The following is a 13441-nucleotide window of genomic DNA, read 5'->3' as shown; positions in this document are numbered from 1 at the left end:
GGGATTGATTTTCTTTGTATCCTCAGTGCCTGTCACATACCGTGTTTCCCCAATAATAAGACACTGTCTTATTAATTTTTTTGGACAGAAAAACACCAGAGGGCTTATTTTCAGGGGAGGGCTTATTTTAATGAACGTTGACAGCAATTTTAATAAACAGGTAAATATGAACAAAAAAATGAACCTTTATTCAATAAGCAAATCACTGGGGAAGAACAGGATGATGCGCTCACTGCTGCAGCTCTGATTGGATGCAGCTCGGAGCACCACGTGCGCAGAGTGCGTTTCACGGGGAGGGGGGATGATGCATACAGAGGGTACCGTAATGTAGCGTGTAGCGCAGGGGATCACCTTCACTACAGTAGCAATTTCAATAGGGCTTATTTTCGGGGGAGGGCTTATTTTAGAGGAATCTTACACAGTAAGGGGAGGGCTTCTTTTCGAGATAGGTCTTATTATCGGGGAAACACGGTAGTAGACACTTGTGGACTTGAGAACTCTGCTTCATAAATTGTTATTGTTCCAGGGGTGAGGAACCTGTGGCTTCGAGGCCACATATGGCCTTGTAGCCTTGGGTTTGGCCTTTTGACTGAGTCCAAGTTTTATAGAACAAATTCTTTTATTAAGGGGATTTGTTCTATGAAGTTTGGATTTAGTCAAAAGGGCCACACTTGAGGACCTAGAGGACCATATGTGACCTCAAGACCAAAGCTTCCTTACCCCTGTACATTTTCCAATCATGTTCAATTCTTCTATGACCTCTTTTTGAGGTTTTCTTGGCAAAGATATGGAGTAGATTGCTATTTCCTTTTCCAGCTCATTTTATAGATGAGGAAACTTAGCAAAGAGGGTTAAGTGACTTGCCCATGGTCACACAGCTAGTAAGTGTCTGATGTCACATTTGAATTCCAGTCTTCCTGACTCCAAGCCCAGTGATCAATCCACTCTGCCACTTAGTTGCTCATTACAAACTATGAAGTGTCATAAATAAATGTGACTTGTTATATACTATATTAGATCTTGAAATATTCAAATATTAACAACTTGATGTGCTCTATGGGAAACTAGACACAAGTCTGGTATTATAATATCTTCTAATAAAAGATTCATTCTCACAAATCCATAGAATTTCCTATAGCTAGTGTTTTTGAGTGGTATGGCTGACATAACCAAGTAAGATTTTCAATCATTTAAGTAATCTCAGTTACTTCCAAGACTGCCAAGACAAAATGTTTGGAGTTTCGATGGAGTTAATCCTGTGTTTTATGATGCAGGTTTATAATTCGAGGACAGGGTGGGGCTGGTTGAATGCCGAGTTTCCAGGACAATTTGGTGAGCTTACCAGAAGGTAAGCTTTAGAATCTTTGATTGTCTATACCTCTCCCTATATAGGGTGTGAACATGCATTTTGGCAAAAGAAAACTTCTTATTGCTTCAGTGACTGGGGTTACCCTAAATTGAATGGGTTGATTTGGAACCACCCTTTAAACAAAAGGTACCTTTAAAGGACTTCAAGATAGAACAATGCAACTGTGTTTTGTCCTTTTCCTTCCATTCTATAAATGAATCAGTTGATTCAGACTATCAGGAGGAGTTGGAGCCACTCTTTTCTGCTGGCCTTTAAATGGAGTCATCAAGAATTAGGGTTGTTTTTTTTTGCCTTTTCCTTTCCATCTTTCTTCTGGAAAGATTTCTAAAGACAGAGCAAAATAGTGTTATTGCCTCTTAACAACAGATAACAGAAGGGAGAATTCTTTTGCCCACCCCCAGTGTACACGTGAGCTACTTGTATGTACTATATGTCCATGAAGCCTGAGAATTCCTGTCTGTCTTTATCTTCTCCCTTTCTTAGCACAGGTTAGCAGAGAGACTGGATAAAGGTAGGTTTTTTAAATGCTTGGGGAGCTGCCGTAAGTTGCTCAGTGAAGGAGAGGTGGCTTTTTCTCCCTACATTTCTTCTGAGTTTGATTTCTTTCACAGAAGGAACAGGAATGAGTCTAGGCTTCCATATTTGGTCTGAGATACTGTTGTAGGCTTATAGAATACAACATTGTGTGTGTCTGTGTATCTGTGTCAAGATGACTTTAGCTCTGAGGTGAGTTCTATTGAACAAAATATCTCTTGCCTTTGAAAGGGGAAATCCCTTTTCTAATAAGTGCACATGGTAATCAAATCAGTATTAATGGTCATTAGGATTTATATGTGTATTTTAGATAATAGCAACCCTAAAAATAAAACAATTAGAGAAATCAAAATCCTTTCCCAGTGATGACTTAGCTTGTCTCTCTTCTTTTGGACAAGGGAAAACAAAGTTAAAGGATTCTGTACTGGTGGCAAGAGAATTGGTTTCTCCCTGGAGCAGGCATTCTTAACCTGGGTTCCAAGAACTGTTTTTAAAGATATTTTGATAACTTTTTCAATATATTTTGTTTCCTTTGTAATTCTATATGTTTTAAGCATTTAGTCATTTAAGAACCCTGCCCTGGAGGAGAGAAAGCTAAGTGAGAAGAGTCAGCACCCTGTATTCTGCCAGCTCAGGTAGGAATCATCTGCACAGTTTATCACCTTGTCTTCCCAACTGACAATTGCTATAGTACCTCACTACCTAAGTTCCTCCCAGCTGATGGTATCTTCCATAACACCAATGTGTTCTAAGGACTAAGAGGTTTTAATTTCCAAGAAGAGTAATATTAACAAATAACCCATGTAAACAAAAGTTGTTTCATGTCCTCAATCATTTTTAAGAGTGGAAAGGGGTCCTGAGGTCAAAAGTTTTCAGCCACTACTCCATTGCAACTACCTGTTTCTCCTGGCATTCTTCTCCTTCCCACAAGTCTTTTCAACCTCAAGGTCTTGGACAAAACCCTGAAACTTGAGGAATATTGGGTAAACTACCCAGCCAACAGACCTATTCCCATCCTCCACGAAACTTCCAAGTGCAGTGCCTCAATGGGCTTGGTAAAAAGATGGATTACACCTGTGTAGATTCTAGGTTGGGATGGAAGTAGGGTTACACTTGCAATAAATCTCTCTCTACAAACCATAAATTGTCTTTTTGTTTTTCTTTCTAAAAACTCTTGAAATTGTTAATATCCTTATAGCTAGTTAGTCCAAAGGATAAGACAATAGAAATCCACTCTCAAACCTTTACCTATAAATTGTCATGCCAGTTGTGATAAATTGATCAAAACATTTGTCTTGATCTTTGGCAATTACAGAAGGTATAAATAAGATTACCAAAAGTGCATTTGGTTCCGGACTCTTAGTTCAAAGGTAAAACAGTTCAGTAACATAGACTTACAAGTTCATGATAAACTTTTTTCTATACAAGTATACCCATTAAAACTCTAAATTTTAAAACATTTAAATGTTCTGACTGCTAACTAGAATAAACTTGCAATTAAAGTGTAAACCAGATGTTATTCCTTTTTAAATTCAATATGGGGTAGAAAAGTATCAGCTTTTTGGGGTTTGGGGGCTTTTTCTTACAGGTTTTTCAGATACAATATATTCCCAAATGCAAAGAGTGCCTACTAATTATATTATCAAAATGAACCTGAACTCTAAGCTTAATTTATTGAGCATACCAATCAAAGTGCAAAGAGCTAGTGAGAGGTAATAGAGAAATCTGTCATAAACTGAAGTTATGCACTTAGAAATTCCACAAAATTTCCTGAACATATAGGTCAAGGACTGGCACCAATTATTTCTTTAACTAGGTGCTAAAGAAAGTACCTCTTAATTTGGGAAATTTGCTTCCAACTGAAAACATGAGAAATTTAAACTCCTTGACAATACAAAACTGATACATGTACTTGTACTTTGAAGAAATATTTTCATTCTGGATATACTAATCAAATTTATAAGTTTATGGAGGGTAAGAACAGTATCTTAGCGGCGGCTAGGGGGCGCAGTGAGTAAAGCGCAGGCTGGAGTCAGGAAGACCCGAGTTCGGTTCCGGCCTCAGACACTTAACACAAAAAAACTAGCAGTGTAACCTTGGGCAAGTTACTTAACCCCAATTGCCCTCCAAAAGGCAAAACAAAAAAGAACAGTATCTTAAATTTTTTAAAAATCCTAATCCCCCCATCCTCAAATTCTAGCTCAATAACTTTGTTCAACTCAATAAAAATTTTTTGAGTGAATGCATCAATTATCTTGGTGTAATGGAGAAAACTGGACTGTGTTAGGGCACTTGGGTTCAGACCTCTGACTAGCTACTTTACCTCTGAAGTTTAGTTTCCTGATCTACAAAATGGGTATGATAGTATTTAACTATCGACCTCTACCTCACAGGGTTGTTTTGAGGAAAGTACTCTGTAAACCTTGAAATGGTTTAATGTGAATTGTTATAACGATGCTAAATGAAAGATTCTGACCCTAAAATTTCCGTTCTGAGAGATATTAATAGACTTACCTTAAGAACTAGGACTTATCTGGTCAATGTGCAACAAATTCTTTTCTGAAAAGTAAACAGAGGGCATGAAGTAAACTGCCTATTCATTTTCTCATTCTGAAAGTTTTTGTGGGCACAAATTGGTATCATGAGCCAAAGGGTACAGACCACACTAAATCAGGCGTTGGACTGACAGTTTCATGGACCTTGCCCAGGGAAAGTAGCCGACTTGTGTCTCTTCAGTTCTACTACTTAATAACAATAAGAGTCGGAGTACTTAATCCTTTTAAGTGACAGATAAACACGGCAGAAGGCGTGTCCTCTCATCTCCCCTCCGCCCCTCGGGGGTTGTAGGTCACATGAGAGGGCAGGACTTCCCCATTCCCAGTCCCAATCTCTAGCAGTTATTGTTCGAAGTCCTAAAGCCGGGTAGCACAGAAGAGTAGCCCTGGAAGAAACACAACAGAAAGCCAAAGCAACTGAAAAATCCGATTTTGAAAAATGCCCCAGTTTACAGTGACTAAGGTAGAGGACCCAGAGGAGGGGGGAGCAGTTTTTGTGAGTCCAGAAGAGCCCAGCCTGGTAGAGGCGAAACCCCGGATTCAGGATCCGTGTGAACCAGGTGAGCGAGGGAGTGGGGGAGCACACCCTTTTCGGGCAGAGATCGAGGGTGGAGAGTTCGCAGGTTGCTCATTGCAGTGGGTACGGGGTATCTAAAATGACAGTGGGAACTAAGACCCTTCCACCATCGGATCCACATAGAGGCTATTGTCCTGTTTTTTATACTCTTTATCTGTTGCTTCTCCAGATTTTTTTCCTCTGGTTTTTTTCTTCACAAGATGTATCCCACCAGCTTTTAGAATTTGAAACCAGTCATTAGCACCAGCACGCGTGATTTTTGAACACACAAAAAATGAAAAGAGCAGCCTGTGTGTTGATGTTGCATTTAGTGTTGAAATTTTGCCCATAGACATTATAGTTATCTAGTAACAACTTTAACCAAACTACATGAGGGCATTAAAACTTAACAGCTTATTAAAATATCACAGAGCATGCATGGTTCAGTAGTTTACTACCTTGGACTTTGAAGCAGCCTCTGACTTTAAAAGTGACATATCTTTTCCCGGCTCAGTTTACCAGTTGCTACATATTAGAGGGAACAGCTAGCTAGTGAAGTAGTTTAAAAATTATTTGATGAAAGGACAGAAATGCAACAAGTGCCCATTGTGGTGACTATGTTATATAACAAAAGAGCTTAGTAAATATTTGATGAGGGTGATTGCCTCTATTAATTTTTACTACAAATAGCAACTCTTAACTATTGCTACAAAAATGACTTCCTGGCAACCCTGCCAGATTTAAGCTATTGCTTGACTGTACTTTGATATTGAATATTTCCATTTAGAAGCCTCTTAAAAGTTTATGAATTTCCTAAAGTATCAAGACTTTTCTAAGACAATGAGACAGACTTAATGTAAATGACTTTTCAAGGTCTCTTCCCATTATGTGATTCCATGATTTTGATGTTTCATCTTTTAGCAAGCACCAGGACAATAACTGGATAGAATGGACAGGCGTGGATAGGTTGTGACCTGCAGGAGGGTGTGTGTACACATGATTTGACATTTACTTCTCCCGTACATCACCTTTTATCAGTACTCTCCACTGTGACCTGAACCCTGAAGACATAGCTGAGGATTTCATCGAACTACATAAGCCCCTCCAAATGACAAGGCAGTGATCCAAGAGGGTCTCTTAAAGAGAATATGGCTTAATCCTTTCCTGTTAGGTGAAAGACTAATGATAATTCAGGTCAGTTATTATTGGAAATATGATGGGAGACATTAGAATCATTGGTCCAAGAGGTTATTCTTATTTCACTCAACATTGAATTCACTGAATAACCAGACAGGATGATAAGAAACTTCAGGCAGCTTTCGTCTACTTTGAAATTGAACCTGGTACTCTAGTATTTCAGCTAGAAGAAGCTGTCCTTTCATGCTTATGTCTTAGCCTACACCTGATAAATGTGTTCTACTTTTAGATATTAACCCTTTCATACAACATTGTCCATTGTTTTTGCTGCTGCGTTTATTAATTATACAAAATGGAAACAAGTTCATCCTCTCACTTTCTCTCTTATTCATGCTCTTTCCCATGATGCCAGTTTTACCAAAGGTCGGTTCCTAGCTCCAGAATGTTTGTAGGAAACTAAGATTAAAAACGTTTTAGTTAGTGAAATAGCAGGTTACTACCCTGGTGTGTTATGTTGTCTCTGTCTCTCCCAGCTAAGATCCTATTGCTAGGAAATCTGCCAACGGCGGCATTGCACCTATCTAATCTATGTGATTATCAGAGGCGCAATCAGTTGAGAAGCTGAGGAAAGACAGAAGGAGAGCATCTCAGCTTCCCAAAAGAACTCCTTATATATGTACAATAATATTTTTAAGATTTACAAAGTTTCCTTATAATGACTCTGAAGTAGGTAGTAAAGTTATTATTATCCTCATTTTACATGCAAGGGTGTGAGTTCCCTAAAGTTAGAGAGTTCAAAAGTAGTAGTAAAGACAGGACTTGAAACTAGATCCTGATGCCTACCTCTGATAATCTTGGTTGGTTTTGTTGGTTGTTTAGGAGTATATTGTTTAAGAGAGATTGCAGATAAGTCTAGTCATGACTAAGGACATACATGATCAATAATAAATATATTCTCAAGCCCCTCCTATACACAAGGCACTGTTTGAGGCCCTATGGGGGATGCATGTAGTATGTAGGATACAAAAAGATAAGATAATGATCTTTGACTTCCTGCAGTTTAAAATCCAGTTGGGAAGACGGGACAAATAAATGAAAATATAACATGTTTTCTTATATTGTAATCTGATGATTGTAGAATAAAATATTTAAGTTATGAATGACTATTTATAATGACATTCCTATGGTGCTTAAATTTTATACAATGCTATTCTCGTTGTAACCTTGTGAGGTACATAGTACAAATTTCACATTTTATAAATGAGAAAAGTTAAGCTCAGAAAAATAAGATAATTTACTAGAGATTCTGACTGGGAATGGTAGAAACAGGACACCAGCTTTGAGATAGATTTAAAACAGACATTCTTAACCTGGGGTCTGTGGATAAATTTCAGGGGATCTGTAAACTTGAAAAAAGATCACATCTCTTATTTTCACTAAGCTCTAACTGAAATTTAGCTTTTGCATCCCTTCAATTATGAATATAGGTAACAAATGTTACTGTGAGAAGGGGTACATAGGTTTCACTAGATTGCTAAAGTCTGTGACACAAAAAAGGTTAAGAACCTCTCACTTAGCATCATGGATCTCAAGTCAGTCTAATCCAGCCTACTTATTTTTTTTACAACTGAAGCCTAAGGAGGCAGAATTTGAATCCATATCCTCTAATGCCAGAAGAAATACTTTTTCAATTCATGTCGTCCTTTGAGGAGGAAGGAGGAATAAGAATTCGTACATTATTCATTATGTTTCATGTGCTGTGCTAAGCAAACTCTGAAAATAGAGGCACAGAGGTTGTGTACCAACTGTTAACTCCAACCAAATAACCACAGAGCTTTATGCCTGCTGTCACTTCTAAAAAATCAAAACCAAAGAATTCACAGACTTTATAGGCAAAAAGCCTTCTTTATTCTGTTGGAGGAGGAAAACCAGCCATGAGTGCAGGAGGGAGACCCAAGGGAGTGAAGGCTAAACCTTGGTACATATAGCTGTGGCTGGGCAAAGAACTGAGCAGTGAGAGGTAACAGCAACAGTGAGGCAAGTTTGCCTAGTGAAAAAAGTCTTCATAGCAGGACTTCATGAGCAGAATTCACATAGCACCCCTTATGAATCAGATGTCCTAAGCACTTCTTATTTTTATACATATATCTCCCTTAATCCTCACAACAGCCTTTCAGGATGAATGCTATTATTATCCACATGTTACAGTTGAGGAAACTGAAGCAAACAGAGGTTAAGTGACTTGCCTAGAGTCACTCAGCCAGGAAGTGTGAGGCTAAATTTGAACTTGGCTGTCCCTAACAACACTTAATCTTCTTTGCCCGCTACCTGTCTCTGATCTTTGAGAAAAGCATGTTTTCTCTGATCCTCTGTTATCTTTTTGTTTTTTTAAAGCAGTCAGGGTTAAGTAACTTGCTCAAGGTTACACGGCCAGGTGTTTCTGGGTGGGTGCTAAGTGTCTGAGCCCGGATTCGATCCCAGGTTATCCTGACTCCGGGGCCGGTGCTCTTACTTGCTGTGCTACCTGGAGGCCCCCTTCTGTTATTTCTTGTTTCGTTATGAACTCCCCAAGCAAAGATCTAAAAGGCAATTTCTTCTTTGTTCTAATTTGTTTATGATGTAGGAAATATTTGTTAAAATGATTTTCTTTTTCTTTTCAATAGGGATAGAGAAGATGGGAGGGAAAGAAAATAAGTACTTGTTAATTTAAAAACTTTTTTAAAAACACATTGTTAAAAAAAAAATAGTACCCACAAAAAATCTATGTAAATCCTAGTTTTTCTTTCAATAAATATCCCCAGTCAAAATAATGAAAAGGTTTTGAATTTCCTAGCATTCCCACAGTCTTTTACTAAATAATTTACATTTCTCTTGCTTTTTATTTTAATATTTGCAAAGAACTTTCCTCCCAGACACCCTGTGACTTTCTAATTCAGTAACAGCACCACCACATTTTATGGAGTACCTGTTTTACCTAGAGTACAGAGTTGCCTGTGGATTATAAAATTTACACATTACTTCTCCCTGTTCCCTTGAAGCTTACTGTTTAGTAGGGGAATAAGTTGTTACTACATATTTAACAAAATACAATTCAATGCATTTACAAAAAAACTGCCCCTTCCCTTATATTCTTTCTACCAGATAGCTCTAATAATTCAACCTGAGAGTTATCCTGGTGTTCATCCTTCCATGAATACTTATTTACTTATTAGGCACTGTGTTCTGGTTATGAAAAGAAAAACTACCCACCCCTAAGTTTTAAAGCAACCTCAGGATTCTGTGAAATGAAGGTAGCAAGAGGGTGCATTCCAAGTGTGGGGGAAGGCCATTGTGTAGGCCCTGAGACAGGAGACAGGATGTTCAGGAAGCAGCTACCAGGCCACTTTAACTAGAACGGGGAGTGTGCAAAAAGTGTGAATAAATGTGGAAAGTTAGGCCGGAGCTAGAATGTGACAGGTTTTAAAAGTTTAAATCGAGGAATTTGTATCTTTTCCTAGAGAAAAAAGGAAACCCTTTCACAATATAACTAATGTGGAAATGTGTTTAATATGATTATATATGTATATCCTATATCATATTGTTTGCTGTTTTGAGGAGAGGAAGAAAAAAAAATTGGAACTCAAAATCTTATAAAAGTGAATGTTGAAAACTAAAAAAAAATTTTTTAAAGAAAAAAGGAAACCAGAGCTTTTTTTATTTTTAAGTCTATTGATGTGTTTTGTTTCTACTTTATAAACACTTAGATTATCCTTATTTCATAAGAGGTCTTCTTGTAAGAATGCAAAAAAAATTAAGCAAAACTATGAACCTTATCTGAAAAGTGCATTCAACATTCCACATTTGTAGTACCCTCTAAAACTCCCTATTTCCTAAAATTTTTTAATTGCCATAAATATCTCCTTTCCACTACTCCACTTCCAGAGGAAAGAAAAACAAATTCTGAGTAACAAATATGCATCATCAAGCAAAACAAATTCCACAACTGACCCTATGCAAAAAAATGCCTCTGTACCCAAAATCTGTCACTTCTCTGTCACTAAATGGATATGTTTCATCATTACTCCTTTGGAATCATGAATGATTATTACATTGAGCACAGGTCCACACCTTTCAAAGTTGTTTGTCTTTATAGTATTATTATACAAATTATTCTTCTGATGTTCTGATCATTTCATTCTTTTTCATTTTATAAAAGTCTCATAGTATGGTTCTCAACGTACATGGGTAACTTGAAGCATTACCACCTCTGTAGCATACTTTAGAGTTGATTTCATAACAGAGTTAACTATGTATATCTACTTTAGTCCAGATACAATGCTATAAATGTCATAGGTAGTTCTTAGAATGTTATGGTTCTACTTGTGATGGTTAAATGGTTAAAATGCTTCTGAATACCTCTGGTGACTAGGGGTTAAACAGATTTGGGCTGCTAGTGTAAACATATGCTTTGACATTTGAATTAAGTTACTTGAAAATAATATTCTTTCAGAGATTGACCTATACCGGAGTGAAGGAACATATATTGGGGGGTAATTAGCTTCACTAAGCACACCCTAGCAACAAGTCTATAGTATAAGAAGGATGCAATAAAAGGAATATCACAAGCATTTGTGCTTTGTGTTTTAAATTTTATTAAATCCCTTCCATCTAGTATCCTTTCACCTAAATATACAGAGCATCTAGTTGTGTTTGATCCTTCTAGGAGCTTATTTTTTTTTTCTTTGTTTGCTTCAATGTGTATTCAGACTCCGTAAGTCTTTCTCTGGATGTGGATAGCCTTTTCCATCATGAGTCCTTTGGAGCTATCTTATAATCTTGTATTGCTGAGGGGAACCCAGGCGATCAGAGTCACTCATCACAGATAGGATGTGTCTATAATTGTGTACAGTGTTCTCTTGGTTCTGCTCCTCTCACTCAGCATTATTTTATATAAATCTCTCCAGGTTATGATGAAGTCCGTCTGCTTCTCATTTCTCATATCACAATAGTATTCTATTATATATACCACAACTTGTTCAGACATTCCCCAATGGATGGGCATCCCATCCCATTCCAATTCTTTGCCACCACAAAAAGAGCTGCTATAAATATTTTTGTACGTACTGGTCCTCCTAAGATCTTATATTCTACCATAAATGTTAAAAGTACTCTTTTTCATGTGGACTATCCAAAAAGAGTTTAAAATAGAAAAAGGGCACCCAGGGAACCAGAGTTGTAGCTAGCATAGGACCTCTAGCACTTTATCCCCAGCCTTCTGGAAGTAAGATACTTCTTCTCTTTGTGGTCTTCCCCATTGTGACTTCAAGGTTTTACTGTCAGTTATACCCACTCCTCACATGTGGCCCTGGGCCACCACCCCCAGGGCCCCTCTCTTACCCCTCTCTTAATGCCTTCCCCCATCCAACACCTCTTCCTCTTTCACCTCCTGGCGTTCAAGGACCTTGGGCTTTTGTTGCAGCATGGACTGTTGGTCCTTACTACAAGAGATATAGTTTCTAAGTCTACCATGTTTGGTTTCTTTGTTTTAGTGGGGCAGAGGGAAAGGAAGGTTTGAAGTTAAGGAGAAGGAGTCAATAAGTTGAATAGAAAAATAAACTAAGCTTTTTTTTTTTTCCAGCAAGCATTTTTTAAGTAGATACTGTATGCCGAGCATTGTGCTGAGCTCTGGGAATACCAAAACAGAAGTGAAACAGAAGATAAACCAACAATATTTACAATAAAACAGGTTTTCTGAGCTTAGTACATCCACTACTTGAGCTAATCAGTCTCATTCTGAGATAACACTGAATTATGATTCTTTTTTTATCCTTTTCATGAAGTTCTGAAAATTGAAGGTTTACCTATATTAAAAAGAAATACCTTGGTTTGGTATTAGAATAATAGTAATAATAGCATTTAGAGATTGCTTTAAAGTTCACAAACCATTTTACATATTTTATCTCATTTAATCCTCACAATATGAGGTAAGTATTATTATCATCCTATTTTATGGATGAATAAATGAGTTGACTGATTTGCCCAGGATTACCCAGCTAGGTAAGTTTCTGAGGCAGGATTTGAACTCAGGTCTTCCTGATTCCCAATCCAACACCACATAGACTTAATTTCTTTTACATGTTACTGAAGAAATTTGAAACAAGAAAACTATGTTCTTCAAAAACTTTGCCAGTGTGTTGAAGATATGATTTACTTTCAGAACCCCAAACTGTATTTCTTTACCAAATAACCCCCAAAATAGTCTGTATTCTGAAAAACAGAAAAGTACCTTTCTACTATTGAATCTTAAGCATACTGCCTATTTTGTAATCTAAATGACTCTAGTAGCAATGCTATCATTACATTTCTGAATGTGAATTTTTTGATCTCAGAGATTGGCAACAATGTGAATCAAATGATCAAAAAACATTCTCCTATTTTAATAAGGCCTTTTGGCTTTATTTTGTGCTTAAGTAGAAATGCACTTAGTTTTTCAAACTTTGGATCATCTAGGAAGAAATATTTGGCAGTATAATGTATGATTCTTATGCAGTGATTGCTATATATAATTTTGTATTAAAATCTTCAATGATATTTTTAAAGAGAATTTTGGAGGAATAATGGCTGCTTAGCAATATGAATGTAATTTTTATTAATGATATCTTAAAACTCCACATTTTCCATTTGGTGAGGGCTAATGTCCTTGGAAAAATTCGGAAGATGGATGGAGTTTTTTAGCTACATTTTTCTAAGCTGTTCCTCCACCCCGTGAGCCTTCATATTTCTACTTGACTCAGGAGTTCATTTGTTCGACTTGCAATTTTGTCTTGCCACAGCCAGACAATGCTACTTATCCTCTGTCATTAACTTCTTGGCTTCTACCCCAAGTCTACTATTTGCAACTTTCTCTGTTTTCAAGCCTCACTGATCTTTCATCTTCTCAAAGATTTAGAACACTAGGTAAAAGCACTTTGGCTGTATACTGTTTACACCTTGACATATTCTCATTTCTGCAGCAGTTTTTCCTTCCTTTTCCTGTTGTTTCAGCGGAGATGTACTACTAAAAATCTAACCTTTTCGTCTTGCTCCTTTTCCCTTTTCTGTCTTAAAAATTTTGATTCCAAACCTCCTTTCCTCTCTTCTGTCCCTTATTACTGTCTTCTTTCATTTTCCCGTATATTGGTAGGATATAGGAGAAGGGATATCTTTATTTCTATCATCTTTCCCTTGCAGCTAGGAAACTTTTTTTCTTTCCTGGCTAGTCATGGTACACACACACACACACACACACACACACACACACACACACACACA

General features: G+C 37.3%; 1 protein-coding gene across 4 annotated transcripts in view; it reads left to right on the top strand.

Annotated features, from left to right (window-relative positions):
* The window catches only part of SLC12A6 (solute carrier family 12 member 6), a 95006-nt gene that overhangs the window by 15267 nt on the left and 66298 nt on the right, over window positions 1-13441 (top strand). Inside the window, exon 1 of one of the 4 annotated variants that reach the window (XM_069097671.1) lies at window positions 4760-5018. The exons of the other annotated variants lie outside the window; for them this stretch is intronic. Coding sequence (XP_068953772.1) covers window positions 4898-5018 — 121 coding nt within the window. The 5' untranslated portion in view covers window positions 4760-4897. Of the gene's footprint in view, window positions 1-4759; window positions 5019-13441 lie in introns of those variants that run through there. 4 annotated transcript variants of the gene reach the window in all.

Source organism: Petaurus breviceps, unplaced genomic scaffold (genome assembly GCF_028583685.1).
Source record: "Petaurus breviceps papuanus isolate PSGF00001 unplaced genomic scaffold, PetGlider_PUasm1.0 37, whole genome shotgun sequence".
In the NCBI taxonomy this organism is placed as follows: Eukaryota; Metazoa; Chordata; class Mammalia; order Diprotodontia; family Petauridae; genus Petaurus; species Petaurus breviceps.
This window is presented reverse-complemented; position numbering and strand designations above follow the sequence as displayed.